The 23058-nt window shown below is 41.9% G+C and overlaps 1 protein-coding gene across 6 annotated transcripts in view; it reads left to right on the top strand.

Moving 5' to 3' along the window:
• Positions 1–679: 679 nt before the first annotated feature.
• Positions 680–23058, top strand: part of PLEKHA5 (pleckstrin homology domain containing A5) — a 312397-nt gene continuing 290018 nt past the window's right edge. For all 6 annotated transcript variants that reach the window (XM_067559175.1, XM_067559171.1, XM_067559176.1 and 3 more), the window contains exons 1-3: positions 680–876; positions 974–1050; positions 4027–4084. In XM_067559175.1, coding sequence (XP_067415276.1) covers positions 788–876; positions 974–1050; positions 4027–4084 — 224 coding nt within the window. In that variant the 5' untranslated portion in view covers positions 680–787. The remainder of the gene's footprint in view (positions 877–973; positions 1051–4026; positions 4085–23058) is intronic.

Consider the following 23058-nt stretch of genomic DNA (forward strand, 5'->3'; position numbering starts at 1 on the left):
GCTGTACGCACTGCAGGGACGGCGCCCACCCTCTTAATTTCCTGCAGGAATGAGATTTTTTTGGGGGCGGAGGGTCTTCCTTCCCTGCTTCGCACTGCATCGCCCTTGCGGACTTTAGCAGTGGGAGGGAGGTGGGGCACGTGTGCAAGGCTCGGGGAGGAGGGCTACTGTGCGTCGCAGGTAACCCGAACCTGTTGCACCTTGAACTACCTCCCTTCCGCGCTGTGCTGAAGGGCTGGGCAGGGGCCACTGTCCCGCTGCGGGGCGCGGCCCTTGCAGTTGCTCTGTTGTGCTCCTCCTGTCTCCCCCGCCGGCTCTGAGCGCCGGGGGGGGGGGGCGGCAGCACCTGTACCTTGCGCTGCGTCTCTCCCCCCCCCAGCCAGGACGCCGCCGGACCGGTGTGTTTTGCTAGCGACCGCCCCGCTGTGACAACGCAGCCTGGGTGTGGCTAGTTCCAGCAGCAGCGCCAATGGAAAATAACCGGATTTAAACACTTCAGCCGCCGCCGCCCTCCTCCGGCCCCCAGCAGAACACGGAGCCATCCCGCTCCTCCAGGGCTCCCCGCCCGGCGCGCCCCCCGTGAGCAGCAGCACCAGCAGGAGGCGCGCCCCCGCGAGGCGGGGAGCCGGGCGCGTTTCCGCGGCGGCAGGGGCGGAGCCGGGCGGTTGGTGCGGTTTTCCTGTGTGTCCCCCCGCCCCCAGGTGTCGGCGGCGGCGGCGACGCGCTCGCTCGTGGCCGCGCATCTCTTCCCCCCTCCCCCGGCTGCGCTGGTGGCGGCGGCTCGGCCATGGCGGATCTGAGCGCGGAGCGGCTGCGCTCGCTGCCCGGCAACTGGAGCTGCGGGATCAGCCAGGGCGGCCGCCTCTTCTTCATCAAGTGAGTGCGGGGTCGGGCCGGGCCGGGCGGGGCGCGGCGCGTTGGCGGGGCTGGCGCTCACTCACCCGGCGTCTCTCTGTGTGTGTCTCCCCGGCAGCGAGGAGGCGAAGAGCACGACCTGGCTGCACCCGCTCACCGGAGAGGCCGTGATCACCGGGCACCGCCGCAGCGCAGGTAACGGCCCCGCCCGCCCCGCGCCGGGGCAGCCGCTGGCTGGGGGGGAGCCTCCGTTTGCCGGTGGGGCAGGATGATCTCAGCCCCCTCAGCCCGCCCCACACCCGCCCCCCGGGGGCTGCCTCACCATTACTCTGCCCCCCGCCCCCGAGCCTCTTGCTCACCCCATCCCCCCCACCACAGCCGCTGCCGCCTCCCCCCCCAATCCTGACCCACCCTCTCTCCTTCCATACCACGCCTTTTCGAGACCTTGGCCCCTGGAGGAGATGAGGAGAGGTGTATTGGAAAGGCCCCAAGGGGAGAGAGCCCCCGAAGTCTAGTCCTCTAGAAAGCTCCCCTCTTCCAGTCTAGGCTGAGAGCGTGTGCGTTGTTCCTAAGTGACAGAGAGGTGTGGGAAGGGTAGGAGGAAAAGGGGCTGAAGCCTGAGGAGTGACTTGGGGGATGGGGGTGGAATCAGGCTCCATTGCGGCTGCTGTTTGCTCCTCTCGGGAGAAACAGCAGCAGCAGGAGGTGCTGGAGGAGGAGGAGGATTTTCAGCAGGCGCTCTGGAGACCCAGCGCCAAACTCTTGACTGCTGGAACTGCACGCAGGCTGTAAATGCCACCGGGAGGTGGTGGGGTGTGTGTGTGTTTATGAAATGCAATTGTTTTCATTTGTTTAAACTATGGAGGAGAGTGACGGGGGAATCTGTAACTGAGCAAGTTATTGGAGTGTTCCTCTTTCATGTTGCGTTCGAGATGTTCTTTATTTTTATAATCTCACCCAGGATTATTGGAAAATATTAACGCTGCTCCCTCCCATTTTCTTTTCCTGTGAGTTGGGAACAGTTGAGGGAGTGAGTTTCTAATCTTAAATCTCCCTTACACTTTTATCTGCAGTGAATAGCTGTGAGTTATAACCATACGCCTTTGAAATGCCAGGAGGTAGAACCATTGATTACATGCTCTTGCCCTGTGTAATTAGCATTCATGTTAACTGAGAAATTATCTTAAATCTACATGAAGGGGTAAAGGGGCAGATAATCATTATATACTTTGGATGTTGTATATTGCTGCTAGTTGCACATGAATTTCTTGTTAAATAACTGTTAATGGCTCCCTTGATTAACTGATGTTTTATCCTAATCACTTAAATGCTTGATTTTTATTCCTACATTGTTTTTGCCATTCTCTTTTAAAGGAGACATAGGTCAATACCTGAATACTTCATAACAAAAACTAACATGGGGAAGTTGTTGGCATGTAAACTTGCATCTACTTTAACATTAGTGAAGTATTTTCCGTGTGGTACCATGTACATTATCATAACTTGCAGACCAGATACAGATATAGGGATTATGGTGCATGATGCTGTATTTTCCTTTCACATGCACGTTTATTCATTTCTCATATATAGACAGTGTTGTAACTTACTTTCGCTGACGTTTGGTTTTGTAACCTAATTTTAAGCCTCTATCTTAAGAAGAGGTTGTGACCGAATAACCTGTATTTTTTGCAAATGTGCATGTCCTTGAAATGTTTCACACTGGTAGCAGAAAATAGTCGTCTTCAAAGTCCACATCCCTTGAGAGTTGAGGTAATATGTATTTTGTGAGAACCCCAGTTATGTGAGACTTGCTCTTTCTCTTCATTTGATGGCCATACCTACTTAAGTTGGAAGAGGCATCCAGTTGATCCATATTTTCCGTATGCTTTTATCAGAAGACTCCCTAGATTTTTTTTTTTTTTTTCCCCCAGAGGAGATTGCAGTATATGGTAAAGTGAAAAAGCAGACTAGAGGGATCTAGAAAACAGACATACTAGGCTGGATAACTTTGTCTTAGCTGTGAAAATGAATTTTTTTAAAACAAAACCTTTATTCCATTAAGTCCAGAAAAAATCCCCACCTTTATAGGCTCAGGGCCAAAGGTATTTAGGCACCTAAAGATGCAGATATAGTGGAACTTTTAGATATCTAATACTCTTTAAAAATCTGGTCCTCAGTTTATTCTAGGAAGGTGTTACTTCTCTAGATGGGGCTCCTGCCTTGAGTCACTTTGCTTTGGAGAGAATGATACTCAACAGAAGGAAAAAAAGTTGCCTCTTTCCCCGCTAGATGTGAGGCGGAAGTATTTTCATGCAGTATTTGAATAGAGTTGTAAACACTGCAAGAAAGTTCATATGTGTCTTACAGACAGTGTTCAGTAATGTACCTATGCTAATATAAAACAAATATCTTCTCTGGTGTATTTTAAGAGGATAACATCTTGTTAGGGTGCATGTAACTTATACGCAGTAAAAAACTTCGCAATTTGATTTTATTTAAATCTTTGTTTTTCAAGTAATTATGAAACTACTACATTTCAAGATCAGGCAGGCAACAGTTCTAATCATGTAAAGAGAAAGAACACTTCTTGGTTTATATATGTTCTTATCTGAATTGCTACTGTCTGAAACTGCTAAATCTAATTTACATTTTACCATTTATATTGTTTGATGCACACTACAGGGAATCGTTTATGACCGAACAATTAACTTTTTATATAGAGAGACAATAAAATAATTAAGCTTAAATTTTGTTTGTTTGTGTAGAGTAAGGCTGTGTCGGTATAACTTATTTCACTCGGGTGTAAATAAACCACCCTCCTGAGCAACATAAGTTACACCGACAAGTGCTGTGTGCATGGCGCTATGTCAGTGGGAGAACTTCTCCTGCTGACTTAACTTGTGCCGCTTGCGGAAGTTGTTTTTTTTTTTTTTTTTTTTTTAAATACGTATGGGAGAGTTCTCTCCCATTGGCATAGACAGAGTCTGATGAAGATGCTGCAATGATATCAGTGCAGCAGCACAGCCGTAAGTATAGAAGACATGGCTTAAGGGTCATATTGGCCAGGTATGCATGTTGCTATAACTCTGTACTAGTCTGTTCTCTAAAGCTAAACTTTAGTGTGATGTTAGCATAAAAGTTACTTATGATGTATCACTTCTTGTTTTCTAGACTTACCCACAGGTTGGGAGGAAGCATATACTTTTGAAGGTGCAAGATACTACATAAAGTGAGTTGAATGCTAGCTTGTCAAGACACTAAAATTTGAAATTTCCTAAGTGTGGCTGTATATTACTGTATTCTTAGTGAGTACATTTAATTTAGGATTAAATGTAATGCTATGAATAATCATGTCAAAGGGAGTTTGCAAGTATACTATAGCAGAGATCAATTTTATTTAGTTTATTCTACTTTATTACAGCAATGATTTCTTGAACTTCAGTGTCTAGGTAGTTTCCTTCTGCATCTGAAGTGCTAAAGCAGTTTTTTTTTTTTTTTTTAAAAAGCTATGGTGCTATGATAGTGTACACACATCTAGCAAGAAATGGCTGGGAAATTCAAGAAATAGTCTGTGTACATATGTACTTGTGTGTATCTAAAAATCTTTTCTGAAAGACAGCTTTTTAAAAAGAAATTGCCTCGTGTGGGACAGGAATCCTGACTACCAAATATCATATTTATAGTAATTACATTTTTAGATCCTTAAACCTTCAGTTGTTTTAATTTGATTTTTCTTTTATCTTACATTTCTTCAGAAATTCTGCAGAAGATAAAAAGGGGCCTGCATTTATTATTGTGCTTAATAATGTGTCCTATTGTAACTTTAGCACAGTTTGTTCTCAGTTAAAATAGTTTTTCAAATATCTGTCTTTGATTAATGAGATGAGTTTTTTGCAAGTTGTCTAGATTTTTATAGTAGCATAGGATGAATTGGTCCTTACGCTGTTTTCAGAATTCTTTAATACATCAGTATTTGGATAGAAAAAAACATGGCTCTCTTTAAAAAGTGATTGGTTCAGGGAAGTGTGTTCCCTGTGGTTGTTTTGTGTATTATTCTTTTGACTGAGAAACAGAGGTAAGGCTTTTATTAAGAAAAAGTCCAAAATAGATGTCCGATCTGTGCAAACTTCTTAAAGCCTTTTCAGAGTGGGGTGAACAGAATATTTTAGGTAAAAGAAAACCCAACCAAAACCAGCCTAAATATATACTGAGTCATATTGGAGTACTTTCTCTTTTCCTGTTTAAATTTTTAGGTGCTCCAACAGATTGAAAACATCTTCAGACTTGTGAAGGAACTCCTTCATATTCTGTGTCTGATATACATCCCTTACTTGCATTAGTAGTGTCCTAAATGAGACAACTTGCATGAGTAAGCACTCCTTATGTAAGCATGGTAGGCTACCACCCATATTTCTGCAGTGAAAGTTGAGGAAGGTATTTGATATTTACGATGTGCCAGATGGAATGTGATGGGTACAATATAAATGTCTGTATTGATTTGACCCACTGTATTAGAAGTCTTTTTTAGAACTGATTTTCAGTTTTCAGGTTTTGGTTGTAATACCGAAGCACACTTTTAAACATACAAAAAGATAAATTTCTAGAACTTGAAATTGGAATCTGTACCAAACTATCTCAACAGGCCTGGTTGTTGATGGACTGTGATTTGTAGTTCCGAGCAGCTGATTTTTCAATATTAAAATGTTCTTTCCAAAGGCTACTCTGTACTATACTGCATTCATGCAACTTAAGGTAGAACAATGATGTAAAATGAGGTAATACAGAAATGAGATGGTTAACATTGCTCTGAACTGAACCTGATCATTAAGAACATCATCTGTGCCATGCTGTTCATAGCGAGAAGCACATTTTGCAGATGTTCAAACTTGCAGCTGTAGTGGCAGAGGATGTTGTCAGAAATGTTATCTCAAGTACACGTTGCTGATAGTACTTTAAACACCAAATAGTTAAATATTGTAGTGTGTCTCTGAAAACATGTGCTGCACTTTACTGCCATGTAGTAGACTGTCTTACAGGAGTATAGTATTGAATCAATCTATACTTAAATGTAAGGGATGAACAGTGTGTGTTCTTTGTAAATACAGTTGCTGCGGCTGTTGATGCTTTTGCATTATGCTGGCTTTTTTCCCTAAAATTTCTTATCACTCAGCTCCACTGGGGTTAGCAACTACATGAGTGTTAGAGTACACAGGGCACCTTAACCACAGTCTTACCTAACTTGTGCAGTGCAACTCTTGGTATGTTAATTAGAACACTTGTTTTGGCTCAGACAGCCACTACATTTGTGCTCCCACAGTTGGTGGAAAATGGTGGGCTGTTAACTGGAAAGAGGAGCTAGTGTGAACAAAATCATAGTGTGAGGCAGTTTTCACTGTAACACTGCTCATGCGAACGTTTTGTTTGGATGGATTGTTTTGATATGTTCTAAATGAACTAATAATCTTAATGAATATTTAACACATAGAACAATAATTGACAATAATATGTTAGAATCTTGTGGATTTTCTGATTTGTCTAAATAAAAATATAAGAAAAATACAATTTATTCCATCTTTGCTCCAAGTTAAAGGTTAGGACTACTTTCTATTTTACAAGTTCTATTTAAATAGTGAGTAGAAGGAAATTGGTGGAAATGTGCATTGGTGTTTTCAGCCATGCACTGATGGAAGCTTTCTCTATGGTATGCAATCATTGTTCTCTGTATTTCAAGAGAAAGATAGGTGAAAATATTATTTCTGTGATAGGAAACTTGACTAATTTTGGAAACTTGATTTTAAAAATTTTTTTGCAAACCCTGCATAATCAAATTGAGGTAATGTCGAGGAGAATGTGCATCAAGCAAATCTTAAAAACATGCGTTAGGACTGGCGTGAAATCAGACATTTATTTAATACTGTCTCTTTTTATTGGGAAGCATATTTTCATTTTCAGAATAAGTAAAGTTAATTTTTCCATGTTTCTATTTTAGATTTTCTACTTGGCTTTGGGTCTATGCTAACTTTTAAGGGAAAAAACTCTCTAAAGCACAGATAGGTAAATAGAATTCTGTTTGCTCTAGGTAATGAGGTTTAGTCGGAAGGTTTTGAATAAGATTTATTTAATGAGTTAGGAATAGGACTTTGAACTCTCTTGCAATTTGGATTAGTAGAAGAAATTCAATACTAAAATTCAATAGCATGGTAGAGGTAAATGCTGTCTTTTTACTGTGGAATCTCAATGACCAAAGCTCATTGCTAACTAAAAGCAATATATTTTTCCAGTCTCTTAAGTATTTATTCATTAGTCTACTTCATTTATCAGTTTGTTGTATACCTCCGTTGCTTAGAACAACTCTTATGGCACTCCATGAGTGTGTTGAATCAAATTGTTAAAATGACTGTCTTTTCATGCGTGTCCTTTTTTCCTGAGTAGACTTTATATATTTCTGTACATGAAAGTTGTAAAAGTAGAGATGTATACAGTCAGCTCTGCTTCCTAGTTATTTAAAGAGAATGGAGCTATTAAGCTATTATGAAGTGAAACATGGCTTGAATGTAAACTTCAGTTTTCCCCATTCTTTTTAATAATTGTACACTTTTTTTCCGGAAAACACTTTCACACATAACAATTATTTGTAGAATTAACGCATTCAATTATGACTTGAATTTAATTTCAGTTGTCTCACTTATTAGGTAAATACTATCATATGGTATGTCCTAATAAATTAAGATTAAACTAGTATGGAGAAACTGAATTTGTTGAATAAATGAGCTCAAACTGTGGCAATGAGTGCAAAACCAGTAAAATTAGGGAGGAAAGCAAAGTATTCCTTTGAGCTATTTGTATATTTTTGTTAATCACACTCTTTATTTTTCCTTTTATGTGAAGAGCTGATTGTTGTTGCTGGAAAGTCAAGTGTTCTGGAATAAGTAGTGGCACTGCAAACTTAGATACCCTAATGCACATCCAGACAACTGCCTCCTGCTAATATGCCTCAACCTGATGAGGTTGGGCATATTGCAAAAACATTAACGTTGGTGATACACTTGATTTACATTTCTGTAGCTTAATACTTCATGGATGGTAAATTGCATGGGTCTGTTCTAGGAATTGCATAGGTGCAGCAATCCCAATGGCTGAAATCCTAGAGTAGGTAAGTCCTGAGGACTCGTTTACACTTAATGTTACTGTGGCACAGCTGCACTGCTATAGTGTTTCAGGTAGGCACTACCTATGTCCATGGGAGGGATTCTCCCATTGGCGTAGGTAATCTACCTCCCCAAGAGGCGATAGCTAGGTTGATGGAAGAAGAATTCTCATGACCTAGGGCTGTCTACATGGGGATTAAGGTTGGCTTAACTATGCTGTTCCAGAGTGTGGATGTTTCACACACCTGAGTGATGTACTTATGCTGACTTAATTTTCTAGTGTAGACCAGGCCTGAGTTTTCATAGACTTCAAAGTAAAGACCATTAAGGTGAGTGAGAATTTTGGTGGTGATGGTGTAGTGTGGCTGTAGACTCACAAGACAAGTGCATTAATTTCTGTTGCTACTGCTCTAATTGCAAATGAACACTGTGCTTCAGCTGGAACTGTGATAGTGCAGGCAAGTTCTAACCACTTGCAACTATCTTCTTTGGCCTTGTCTAAACACAGACTTAAACTGGTTTAACTAATAGTGCTTTTATAAAAGATTAAAAGAGCAGAAACCCTGGGTGGGTATACTTAAATTGATTTTAAACTTGCTTTATATAATTTAGTATGCATTGGTAGGTACCTCTCTAAGCCAAGTTTAAATTCAATTTAACAATGCGCACACAGGAATTTTCACTAGTTTAACTAAATGAGGTTTTTTAAAAAACAGCTTTGGGCAAACTGGTGCAAGCTTTATGTGGACAAAGCCTTAAATTCTCTTACCTTTTCTGTAGCCCTGCTGCAGCACTAGCAACATTAGAGTGGGTGGGAGCACTAGTGTGCACCAAGTGGTAAGGGGTGCATCACACAACTTGTTCCGTGGCTGAGGGCTCATGTGACTTTTGTAGGGTATTGCTCTGATTACAGCAATTGATGGATGGCCGCTGATGTGGCTGCACTGTTCTTTACTCTAATAAAGATAGGCAAGCTACTATAAGCCCAAATTAAAACAGAGAAGCTGTATCAGTGCAAATTGCAACATGTAGAGGTTTCATGTGTCTGTGGTAAGGGTTTGTACCAGTACAGATGCATTGGTAGGTACAATGCCCAAAATAGATGAATCCTAAAATTTGGAAGGATAAGGGATTTTTAGTAAGAAGGACTGTCTATATGAAGCTTAGTTTGCACTTAAAAATTGGACCCATTTAGTTATATTGCTCAGGGCTGTAAAAAAACTTCATGTCCTGAGCACCATAGGTCAACTAACCCCTGGGATAGACAGTCAATGGCAGGATTTTTGCTACTGCCTAGTGGAGGGGTAGATTAACTGCATTAAGGGAAAAACCTATATACATTACAGCACTACAATGGCACAGCTGTGGTGTTGTAGCGTTTGTACTGTAGGCACATTTAAGAGAGATTTGAGTTAGCCAGCATGTATTAGCCAACTGTGACCTGACCTTGAGTTCTCTCCTCATCAGCCCAGATGATGTAGAACTTTTTTTGTTCTTGTTTTTTGCTAATGTTGTGTAATATTTTGGATAAACGATAGTTCTGTTAATGGATCAACAGACTTTCTGTTAAGCTAAAATGGTAACGATAACATAAAACCTATTTTGAGATCTTCAGAGGCTGCCTAGGGAAGACCAGACAAGATATGACTGGGATTTCTGGGATAAAATATGGAGAGAATCCTTTTCTAAGAAAGAGAGAAATTAAATTGTGGAGGAAAAAGAACAGCTAAGATTACCTTCATTCATGTAAAGACCCTCCCCCCCCACCACCCCCCCCCAAAAAAAAAAAAAAAAAAAAAGGCACAAGGCCAATTTAAGAAATACAAATTTATTGGTTGCTTTTTAAGGGAAGTTTGTTGATTTCTACTGAAATTGTTGAGACTGGCCTGATACTTGTAAATCTATTCTTGGCTTTTATAAGACTAACCTGATTGCTTTCTATGAAGAGGTGACTGGCTCTGTGGATGTGGGGAAAGTGGTGGACGTGATATACCTTGACGTTAGCAAAGCTTTTGATACGGTCTCACAGTATTCTTATCAGTAAGTTAAGGAAGTATGGGTTGGATGAATGGACTATAAAACGGATAGAGAACTGGCTAGAGCATAGGGCTCAACGAATAGTGATCAATGGCTCCATGTCTAGCTGGCAGCCGGTCACAAGCGGAGTGCCCCAGGGGTCGGTCCTGGGCCGGTTTTGTTCAACATCTTTATTAATGATCTGGAGGATGGGGTAGATTGTACCCTCAGCAAGTTTGCGGACGACACTAAGCTGGGGGGAGTGGTAGATACCCTGCAAGGTAGGGATAGGATACAGAAGGACCTAAACAAACTGGAGGATTGGGCCAAAAGAAATCTGATGAGTTTCAACAAGGACAAGTGCAGAGTCCTGCACCTAGGACAGAAGAATCCCATGCACAGCTACAGACTGGGGACCGACGAGCTAGGCAGCAGTTCTGCAGAAAAGGACCTGGGGGTAACAGTGGATAAGAAGCTGGATATGAGTCAGCAGTGTGCCCTGGTTGCCAAGAAGGCTAATAGCATATTGGGCTGCATTAGTAGGAGCATTGCCAGCAGATCGAGGGAAGTGATTATTCCCCTCTATTTGGCATTGGTGAGGCCGCATTTGAAGTATTGTGTCCAGTTTTGGGCCCCCCCACTACAAAAAGGATGTGGACAAGTTGGAAAGAGTCTGGCGGAGGGCAACAAAAATGATTAGGGGGCTGGAGCACAAGACTTATGAGGAGAGGCTGAAGGAACTAGGCTTGTTCAGTCTACAGAAGAGAAGAATGAGGGGGATTTGCTAGCAGCCTTTAACTACCTGAAAGGGGGTTCCAGGGAGGATGGGGCTAGGCTGTTCTCAGTGGTGGCAGATGACAGAACAAGGAGCAACGGTCTCAAGTTGCAGGGGGGAGGTCTAGGTTGGACATTAGGAAAAAGTTTTTCACTAGGAGGGTGGTGAAGCACTGGAATGGGTTACCTAGGGAGGTGGTGGAATCTCCATCCTTAGAGGTTTTTAAGCTGCGGCTTGACACAATCCTCGCTGGGGTTATTTAGCTGAGGTTAGTCCTGCTCTGAGCAGGGGGTTGGACTAGATGACCTCCTGAGGTCCCTTCCAACTCTGATTCCTCCTCCCCCCCTCCTCCCAATAAGTCACTTACAATCATTATGGGTCCCTGGGCTAGAACTCTTCCTAGGACCTGTCAGAGAAATACAGTCTCTCAAGTGGGGTCTTTGTCAAATAGCAAAGTAAGAACCTTCATCTGTGAAAATTCCAGATTGTGCTCTGGTGGCTTGTGATTTTAAAGTGGGTAAAAGGTCTTAAATACAAGTCGTACTGATGTTTTCTGTTATGATCTCTTTTAATTTTTACCTCCAAAATTTTACAAATAAAACTAAGAATCCTGAGTGGTGAAAAGAGATGGTCTGTTTAGAAGATCAGACAAATATAGTGATGGTAAGCTGTGAGACCCTGATGGCTCTTTCTGCGGAAGGGTAAATAAGAGAAGGCTATAATGATTTGACAGGGAAGTTTATAAATAAGAGAAGGCTGTACCAGTTTGTAACTGATGGTTTTTACTACTGATCCCCCTTCATGTCCCTGCTTCACTTCCCTTGTCTTATATTCAGTCTCTGTTCAGTCTGTCTGTCTGCATTGGGGCAGTTATGTTAATTAGAACACTTTAGTTAATGAGACCGTACAATCTGTTTGTGCACAATAGCTACTGCATTGTGGTCTAGATTGGGGCTTTGACAACTTCTACAGTACTAAAAAAGACAAATATACAAACATGCTTCAAAGGTATTTACTGGTTCTTTCTCTAGTGGGTGGAATACCAAACATAAAAATCAAGAAAATGCTTGTGCTCCATGGACCTTTACTGAGTGTGACAAATTGATTTCCAATCTGCTGAGCCATTGAGTCCCTCTCTGTTTACATTGTAAATTCCAGTCCCATAGAATGTATTATTGATAGTAAGGATGGGCTTGAAAATTGTGAAAAAAATAAACAGTGGCAGGATTTTAGTTTCTTATTAGTATGTAAAAATGCAATATCCAGTGTAATCACATGATATACAAAAGAAACTTCTCTATATAACCTATTAAATTATCTAAAATGTCTCAATACGAGATTAAAATTAAATTGAGTTGAAAAAATGCTTAAGACTGTATGCTATTAGCCAATTAATAATCTCATTTCATAAACTTTAAATTGCTCAGTAGTTTTGTAAAAGGTTTCATTCTCAACCTTAGTCTTAGTTGTTTATTGAATTGATAAGAGGATGGGGGGTGAATGTACTTTTGTTTTCAGATGGTTTTTTGTTTTGGTATTACATACGAAAGGAGGATAAACAGTGAAGCAAATACTCCTAAATTTGTGTAGGTGGGTAGTGCAGCTGTTATGAAAACAGTGATGCATTGATTTTTGCATTAGAAAATGTAGATCTGGACTAATTTGCATGCCAATACTGCAGAACCTCAAAGATACGAACACCAGAGTTATGAACTGACTGGTCAACTGAACACCATGTGAAACCAGAATTAAGCACTCAGGCAGCAGGCGGGGAGGGGAAAAAAGCAAATACTATGCCTGTATTGCAAGGTAGACCTGCAGAGCAGATACAATTTGGGGTGTGCACTGTTTCACCCCCTCCTACTCCACTGGGAGGGGGAACTGTTTTCACACACCCCTCCCCCCCAGCCTGGGAAAGAGCTCCCTGCTGATTCAAGGAACTGAAGTCTGCTGCCAAAGCCTGGCCTGGAGCTGGAGTGGGAGTCAGCTCGGCTCTGGAGGAGTTTTAAAGGGCCACAGCATGTGCACCAGTGCTGCCCATGCTTTGCCTGTGGCTGCAGTCCTGGATCTTGCCAGCACCTCTGGGAATGCAAGACAGTGGAGGTAGGGATGCTGGCAGCCGGCTGGCATGAACCTCCTGCCACATGCTCCTCCTGGAGCGTGGCAAGCAGTGCACTGAGCAGAGCAAGTCCTCGGGAGAGGTGGCTGAGGGCTGGGGCTTGTAGTGCCAAAGGTGTGGGGCAGACCCCCACAGTTCAGCCCAAAGGCAAGAAACAGGAAAAGGGCAGGGAGCTGCTTGCAAACCAAACAGTGCTGCCAGGTGCCATCTTTGCAGAGGTCTCTCCCAGCCTGAGTGGGAAGATACTGACTGCAGGGTACTATACCATAATGTTTTGTTCAGAGTTATGAACAGCGTGGATTGATTTATATCAAGACAATTTAAATCATGATTTAAATCACCAAGAGAAAATCATTGATTTAAATCAGGTTTCCCACTGATACTACTTCACATTTCTTAAACAGTGGTGCAGATCTGATCACTAAAACATGTATTGAGTTGTAAAATGCTGTTAATTTACATCTAGGACAGGGCTTGACAAATTTGCTTTATATCTAGGAGCCAGTCCAAAAATTAAGGAGCCAAATGAATTTTTCAGCTTTCAGCGTTTGTTTTAATGACTACCAAAAAAATTTCACATTAACCATTGAATGGTATAAATAAATATTTTACATCTAAACAAGCATAGACAAGAACTTCATGCACATTTGTCATACAAAATAACATATTCTGATGTGAAATGACAAATGAGCTTTGCACTTCCACTATTTCTCATTTGGCATCTTGTGACCATGCACATGCCTTATAGATTTGGAACTGAAGTGCCACTGTCCACAGCCTCTAGGATCAAATTCCTTCACTGATGGGCCAGGCATGTTAATCATCAATAAATCACTTAAACTTTCTTTTAGCATTGATGATCTGAATTTATTTTTCACAGGATTCATTAAGCTGAATCTTCTTTCACAACACACAGTCAAGACAGGCAGCACAGACGCTATAGACAACAATTTTCCTAAAACTGGAAACTTTCATTATTAGCCAGTGCTAAATCCAGAAGATCACTGTTTTTTTTCCCTTACCAAAGACTTTGAATTCATACCACTCATTACAGAGAACTTGTATACATTTATCATACATGTTTGGTGGTGAAAGTTGTTTCTGGAAATGCTGAGCCAATGTTATCTCACTGACACCATAATCTTCCAGAGTGCTTCCTGTTGGCTAGGGAAAAGTATTGGCTTCCTGTTGGCTAGGGAAAACTGTGGTGGACCTTTCAATGTTTTGCTGATTCAAAAATCGCTCTTCCAAGTACTTGATAGCATGTTGGATCAAGTTTTCTTTCTCAGATTGGACAGAAGACCTTGCAGTACTATTCAGCCCATGTAGTTGTACATCTTGATAGATTTGTCACTAAGACGTTCCTTTCAGAGATGTATCTCCATGTTGTCCTGGACCATGTTTAAGAAGTGATTCAAGTGATGTCATTGTGTTCTTCACACGCAATTCAACTGTGCTGAGAAAGTTCTTCCCTTTGAAACAAAAGGGGAGAGGTTCTTAATTGTTCCAAGGTAGTCTAAGAGAAAATGAAGCATGTGAACAAATTTGAAATCAGTGAGTTTTCTCAGCAAACTCTTAGCAATTGCAGAAGCACTATCTTTTCCTGTCACGATGCTTTCCAGGTGTACTGTGGCACATTTTCAATCTTTCACAAGTGCAGAGAGGAACACCAACTTGGCTGGCCACCCATCTTTCTTTCTGTAAGTATTGAAATTTCTATATTTTGATTTGAAGACTTTCAGCTACTTGCTTCAGTTGTTGCATTCTCTTTGGAGAATACTGATAAAATTTGTAGAGCTTCTTGAGAACTGAGTCAAGATCATCAATATACTTTCCATTTTTTACTGAACTTAACACGCTTAAATTTAATCTGTGTGGAATACAATGAACACCAATTATGTGGCTCAGATTCTGCCTAATTTTATGTATTAGTTCATTCTGTGTTCCAATCATGGTGGCTGCCCCATCAGTACTGATGCCAATCAGCTGACTGGTAGATAATCAGTTCAAGAGATCATGCTTTTCCAAATCTTTTTTAATGGCATCTAAGTAGCCATCTGCAGTTGCACTATCAAGAGGTAGGATTGATAGAAACACTTCTCTCACTCCATTGTTCTTTATATACCTTACAGATAAAATCAACTCTTCAACACCTGCTTTGTCAGTAGATCCATCTAGCATCAGACTCACATTCAGCATCCTGTAGTTCACAAATCAATTCATTTCTTATTATTTTTGCAATGTGTGAGACACACATTCCTTGCATCTTTTCACATTGTTTATACTTATCGCTTAGTTCAACCCCCGATTTACTAGTCAACTCTAATAATCCTCTGAAGTCAGAAAATGGCTTCTTGTTCTTTGCAATATAGTAAGGCACATTAAAAAGTGCTTTCAAATGATCAAACTTGTTTTTATCCATTTTTTTTTTTCATGCATACAGCCAAGGGGTAGCTTCTGGAAACAGTAGTGCATTATTTGCTTTTACACATTTCAGGTATAATTTACCATGTTTTTGAAATGTCCTGCAAAACCTTTCACTATCTTAGAATTTCAATCTGCAATACTGGGGAAGGAAGCACATACCTCACAACTTGCTATATCCGTGGTCTGTACAAATGTAAGCCCCTTACACCACTCTTCCTTGAATTTTCTCCTTCCTGCTGTTTGAAGCTGGCTTGTTGAAGGGGAGACTTCTGCCAACACCTTCGTTGGTTCCAATTCACTTTTACTTGCTGATGCTTCGTTCACATTAAACTGTTCAACTTCACTTTCCAACAAAGATTGTTTCCCTTTTCTTTTTAATGGAACAGTAAAGAAATTAGTCAGTCGTAATTGCTTTGCGTTTTCTTGTCTCCCAGCTGTTGCTGAGCGTTTCTTTTTTACGGTATCCACTAATAAAAATTATTACCGCAAAACAGACTAATAGTTTAAACAAGTTATTAGCGAGACATGTGTATACACCTGTACGCACCACGAGACTGCAAAGCGTCGTTCGTCTCGCGTCTATTATGTGTTTAATACTGAGCACACAAGCCAATTTTGTGCTCCTTGCTTTGTGCGACCATACACTGCAATACACATGATCGCAAGTGATCGCTAAACAAAGAATTCGGCACTCAGATGCGCTGCCAGATGCAGCAGCAGTACATTAAGAATGGTAAGAACTAAGTCACACAGAAACACGATGGCACTTACATTTTATTAAACTAAATCTTAAATGTTACATGGTTCACATTTGCAATTGCAGCAGTTTCCTGAGTTGCCGGCTGACGTTCAAATTTTATTAACTCCTAACAAACAGATAAGCCATCACAACACTAAACATACGCTATCCTTAAAACTTCTACAACTAGCTCTCATTCCCCACTCCCACTGTCATCTTTATTCATAGACTGAAACAGAAATGAGTTTCCTTGCTTTTTCAACTCCCAGTCGATTTCTTAACTTTGAGTGATATCAAACAATGAAAATATTCTCTCTGTGCCTGCAGAGGAAGCTACTGCTGTGAAAAGTTGGCTTATCAACTGAAGGAACTCTGTTTCAAGGTGCCTGGCTAATGATTTCCACCGTTTAGGGGAGTGACTTCAAAACCTCATCAGTAAACATACATTGTTTAAATGGTTCCACTCCAACCCTGAAATTTATTATGACTGACATAACTGACCTGGAGCGATTTTGAGATGCCCATGCCATGGCAGCAGCATCTTCTTCAGAAGTTAGGCGTCTACCTTTTATATCTGGGGTTGAGAATGTTTGCAAGAAAATGAGGTGGAGTTAGTGCTTGATCCATTCGCTTCTTTATTGTCTGCAGTTTAACTTTCTGGTGAGGTATTTCTTCAAGAGACATTGAAGTGCCTTCTCAATTTTGACAGCATCAGCAATGCAGCAACAATTTCTCTGAAGTTTAAGGCTATGGATATAGGCTTCAGTATACACTGAGCATATCGTTTACATTCCTCGTTAATCTAATGTTAGATACTTTGAATGAGAAACTGTGAAGAAAACAATGATAAAATAGACCAAAAAGTTTTATGAGAACAGGCCAGTTCTTAATTGTTCAAAACAATCAATCGCACAATTCCATTGAACATCTTGAGGGAGAATTAGTTTGGATCCTCCTGCTCTCTTCAGTGAAGCTGAAGCAAAATGGTTGTTACAGAAATATTTTTTGCAATTTCAGCAACATTTTTTTTTATTTCTGGAGAAGGCATATTTAAGTCTTTGGCTAAAAGATGCATTAAATGGGCACTGCAGCCATATGTTGTTATGGAGCATCCTCCCATTTCTTCTTCTAAGTATCTTCTCATCTTTGACATGTTTGCAGCATTGTCTGTGACAAAACTGTGCACAGGTGAATTTTTGTTCAGTTTATTACAGTTTTCACTGCCACTTCTTTTAAATATTCTGTTGTATGGGCATTTCCCGATACATCTATCGTTTCTGAATGATATGCAACTCCATCTTCAGTCGTCACACAGGCACATATTACTGGATCAGTGTGTACATTGCTCCACCTATCAAGGCTTAAACTGGCAAATTTCCCCTCAGTATTTCTTGCACACTGTTCAAGTTCCTTCTCATACACTGTATCTAGCAACCTTCCACCAATGTCTGCTCTACCATGTGGGGGGTAGCCTGGTCATAAGGGCTCAACCATGTCAATGAAGTGTTTATTGTTAACAATGCGGAAAGGAGAATTTGTGGCATAAATGAACCGAGCAATCTTTTCATCTATGGTGTCTTGTTAGTATTTGCTGGTTCTTACTATAAACCCATCCATGGTGGTGGTTTTACTGGATGATTGAAATTTTTGCTTGCTACTGATAGCTTGTTGTCTGAAATACATTTAGTTGCAGCATTGCTGCTAAAAGTACCAACGGATGACTCTGAAGTTTTTGCAGATAGACAGTCACAGTCGAAGTCTCTTATGCTTAAATGAAATCCTGAAACAAAATTCAAAACTGATTTTAAATAGTTCTTCTCAGTTCTTCTCACTCTGTTATTCAGTTAATCATTTACATTTTTTTCAGCCAGGTTGCAGATCCTATTCCAAATTACCAAAAAAGCTGAGACTGACTGCATTTAGAGTGCACTTAATTTTGGAGTAAGCCCCATAGAACTCACCAGCACTTCTGTGTTTTTTTTTTTTTTTTTTTTGAGGAAACAAGTATAGGATGGGGTTCCCTTGGGAAAGCTGAGTTATGCTGAAGTAAAATAGGGAATAGACCTATGGGCATCACCATTGTGGTCTGTGGCCATGATGTTCCAATATAAAGGACATGTATTATGTAATATAAGAAAAGAAGCCTGGGAAACAAGCAAGAGGAACTGGAAGTCCTGGCACAGTCAAGAAACTACGACATGATTGGAATAACTGAGACTTGGTGGAATAACTCTCACGATTGGAGCGCTGTCATGGATGGGTATAAACTGTTCAGGAAGGACAGGCAGGGGCGAAAGGGGGAGGAGTTGCACTGTATGTAAGAGAGCACTATGACTGCTCTGAGCTCCAGTATGAAACTGGAGATAAGTCAGTTGAGTGTCTCTGGGTTAAGCTTAGAAGCAAGAACAATAAGCGTGATGTCGTGGTGGGTGTCTGTTACAGACCACCAGACCAGGAGGATGAGGTAGATGAGGCTTTCTTTACTCAACTGGGGAAAGTTTCCAGTTCACAGGGCCTGATTCTCATGGGAGACTTTAATCACCCTGACATCTGCTGGAAGAGCAATACAGCAGAGCACAAACAATCCAGGAAGTTTTTGGAGAGTGTCGCTGACAATTTCCTGGTGCAAGTGCTGGAGCAACCAACTAGGGGCCGTGCTTCTCTTGACCTGCTGCTCACAAACAGGGAAGATTTGGTAGGGGAAGTAGAAGTGGGTGGCAACCTAGGCAGCAGTGACCATGAGATGGTCGAGTTCAGGATCCTGATGAAAGGAAGAAAGGGGAACAGCAGGATACGGACCATGGACTTCAGAAAAGCGGACTTTGATTCCCTCAGGGAACTGATGGGCAGGATTCCCTGGGAGGCTAATATGAGGGGGAAAGGAACCCAAGAGAGCTGGCTGTATTTTAAAGAAACCTTATTGAGGGCACAAGAGCAAACCATCCCGATGTGCAGAAAGAATAGCAAATATGGTAGGCGTCCAGCTTGGCTTAACAAAGAAGTCTTTGGCGAACTTAAATGCAAAAAAGAAGCTTACAAGAAGTGGAAGCTTGGTCAGATGACTAGGGAGGATTATATAAACACTGCTCGAACGTGCAGGAATGAAATGAGGAAGGCCAAAGCACAATTGGAGTTGCAGCTAGCAAGGGACGTGAAGGGGAACAAAAAGGGTTTCTACAGGCATGTTGCCAACAAGAGGAAGATTCGGGAAAGTGTAGGCCCCTTAAAGAAAGAGGGAGGCGACCTAGTGACGGAGGATGTGGAGAAAGCTGAGGTACTCAATGCCTTTTTTGCCTCTGTCTTCACGGACAAGATCAGCTCCCAGACTGCTGTACTGGGTGGCACAGAATGGGAAGGAGGCAAACATCCCGCAGTGCTGAAGGAACAGGTTCAAGACTATTTAGAAGGATTGGACATTCACAAGTCCATGGGGCCGGATGCAATGCACCCGAGGGTGCTGAGGGAGTTGGCTGAGGTGATTTCAGAGCCATTGGCTATTATCTTTGAAAGCTCGTGGCAACAGGGGGAGGTCCCTGACGACTGGAAAAAAGCAAATATAGTGCCCATCTTCAAAAAAGGGAGGAAAGAGGATCCGGGGAACTACAGACCGGTCAGCCTCACCTCAATCCCTGGAAAGATCATGGAGCAGGTCCTTAAGGAATCCATTTTAAGGCACTTGGAAGAGAGGAAGGTGATCAGGAACAGCCAACACGGATTCACCAAGGGAAAGTCATGCCTGACCAACCTGATTGCTTTCTATGATGAGGTGACTGGTTCTGTGGATGTGGGGAAGGCGGTGGATGTGATATACCTTGACTTTAGCAAAGCTTTTGATACGGTTTCTCACAGTATTCTTATCAGCAAGTTAAAGAAGTATGGGTTGGATGAATGGACTATAAAATGGATAGTGAACTGGCTAGAGCATAGGGCTCAACGAGTAGTGATCAATGGCTCCATGTCTAGCTGGCAACCGGTCACAAGCGGAGTTCCCCAGGGGTCGGTCCTGGGGCCGGTTTTGTTCAACATCTTTATTAATGATCTGGAGGATGGGGTAGATTGCACCCTCAGCAAGTTTGCGGACGACACTAAGCTGGGGGGAGTGGTAGATACCCTGCAAGGTAGGGAGAGGATACAGAGTGACCTAAACAAACTGGAGGATTGGGCCAAAAGAAATCTAATGAGGTTCAACAAAGATAAGTGCAGAGTCCTCCACTTAGGAAGGAAGAATCCCATGCACAGCTATAGACTGGGGACCGACGAGCTGGGTAGCAGCTCTGCAGAAAAGGACCTGGGGGTAACGGTGGATAAAAAGCTGGATATGAGTCAGCAGTGTGCCCTGGTTGGCAAGAAGGCCAATGGCATATTGGGCTGCATTAGGAGGGGCATTGCTAGCAGGTCACGGGAAGTGATTATTCCCCTCTATTCAGCATTGGTGAGGCCGCATTTAGAATATTGTGTCCAGTTTTGGGCCCCCCAATACAAAAAGGATGTGGACAAGTTGGAGAGAGTCCAGCGGAGGGCAACAAAAATGATTAGGGGGCTGGAGCACAGGACTTATGAGGAGAGGCTGAAGGAACTGGGCTTGTTTAGTCTGCAAAAGAGAAGAGTGAGGGGGGATTTGATAGCGGCCTTTAACTACCTGAAAGGGGGTTCTAGGGAGGATGGGGCTAGGCTGTTCTCGGTGGTGGCAGATGACAGAACAAGGAGCAACGGTCTCAAGTTGCAGGGAGGGAGGTCTAGGTTGGACATTAGGAAAAAGTTTTTCACTAGGAGGGTGGTGAAGCACTGGAATGGGTTACCTAGGGAGGTGGTGGAATCTCCATCCTTAGAGGTTTTTAAGCTGCGGCTTGACAAAGCCCTGGTTGGGATGATATAGCAGAGGTTAGTCCTGCTTTGAGCAGGGGGTTGGACTAGATGACCTCCTGAGGTCCCTTCCAACTCTAATATTCTATGATTCTATGATTCTATGAAAATGACACCCAGGGGCAACTGGCAACTCTAGATTTCTCTTACTGCAGCTTTCTGTATCGTATACTTGGGTGATAGATTCTAAACCTAGTTAACTAATTAAATAAGCCATAAGGATTAGCTAAGCTAAACTTTTTTTTTCTAGCAACATCCAACATAGCAAACAGCTTGGGAATTTTTGTTAAATCACACTTATACTAAAAGGCATAGACAGGGTCTTGAAGAATGATGCATTGCCAAGTGAATTATTTAAGTTACTAACCAGTTGATCCACCTTGTTCTTCAGACATATCCACATCTTCATCCATATCATTTTCTTCCAGTAAGCAATTTTCATTATGTTTCATTCTTGCAAGTAGGCCCTGCATCTCCTCCTTGCACTGCTTACACTTGACATGTTTTCCTTTTATTACCTAGGGAAGGAATTTCTTCAATATGCCCTGAAGCCATGACTGTTTTTCAGTGGCAAAAGCGTGGGGGAATATAGGAAGCTGTGTGTATATACTGAATAATGCCTTCCCTTTTTCTTTTCAGTCACCTCCACTGTTCCTTTCTACTCTGCTTCTGTCCTTTGTGTCTCTGTCTTTAAGACAGTGATCATAACTAACTCTTCTGCCTTGCTTGGCCCAGCTCCACCACCACATAAGCACAGAACAACAATCCTATCTAGCCTGTGTCTGTCTTTGCACATGTGACTTTAGTCTGCTGAGAAACTGAAATAGAAACTGAAAGCCCAGAACATTCAAGAAGCAAGAGCTGGTAGTTAGGTTGGACAAACTAGAGCCATTAATTCATTGTTATGAGACTGTAAGTGTAGATTTAGCATGTTTGTGATGAGATTTAATTGTAACTTTTTTAAATGAGAGAAATTTAGTATTTTATTGATTTTTTTTTTAAAAAAATCCGATTTAAAATTAAAAAACCAATTTTATTTTTAAAAAAATAGATTTTTATCCACCCTGTTTACGAACAACCTCCATTCCTGAGGTGTTCATATCTCTGAGGTTCTACTATATTTCTGTTTGAAGATAGGAGAAAACTTAAGAAGGGGGGAAAACCTTCTTGTCGTCTTTCTAGTTCCTCAATCTGTTCTTCAAGACCTTTCTTTCTACCCAGCCTCCATGCCTCTGTGGAAGCCTACTAGGTACATGTCTTTCTGAAATGAAATACTTCTAAAAAGAGCTTATAAGAGAGCTGAATTGGCAGCCCAAATTAATTTTTGAATGTTGAGTAGAAAATACTTGATGTGGTTACTCTTCAATGAAACCTTTTCAGATCCAAATGTTAGCCTTCATCCCAATGCATACTTCAGATTGTTCACTTTAAAAGCTTTTTTTTTGCTTTGTAATCCAAAGTATTTATTGCATTGGATCAGAAACCAAAATCTGTTCTGGTGCTGTGATAAGCCTCCTTTTCTTCTGTGTTCTACAATGTGGTAGCTCTGGTTATAATGAATTAATGTCCATTAAGTCTGAGGCACAGTTTGTCTTAGTGGATCAGGCTAAATTGTAGTGTTTGTGGGAGCATCAGTGAAGGCCGGGGACAGTACCTAGCTGGAAAGTGAGCCCCAAAACCCTATCTTGCTGGGATTCCTGCCAGGGTGCTGTGCTGTATGTGATTATCTGTTTGTTTTTTTTGTATCCTCTGCCAAGTAAGTGTTGAAGTTTTGAATATTGTTTCCTCCTCTTTTCTCATCCTCTCCCCAGAGAGTCTGATTTGTGGTTGGAGCGATGGTGGTGATGAGGTACAGAGGCACTAGTCTCTAGGCCAGTGGTTCTTAACCTTTCCAAACTGCTGTACCCCTGAAGCCTAAGTCCCACCCCCATGGGGCTGAGGCATGTAACTTAGTTTCATGGCGCCCCTGTGGCTCCAGGCAATTGCCTTTCTTGCCACCCCCAATACCAGCTCTGCACTTGCGACCCCTCTAAACCCCCAGGTTGAGAAACGCTGCTCTAGGCTTTGGGAAGGAAGCACTGCATCAGCTCAAATCTGTGAAGTTATCTTTGCTACC

The sequence above is a fragment of the Emydura macquarii genome, unplaced genomic scaffold (genome assembly GCF_026122565.2).
Source record: "Emydura macquarii macquarii isolate MOO-44397 ecotype Brisbane River unplaced genomic scaffold, CSIRO-AGI_Emac_v2 contig_2205, whole genome shotgun sequence".
Lineage (NCBI taxonomy): Eukaryota > Metazoa > Chordata > Testudines > Chelidae > Emydura > Emydura macquarii.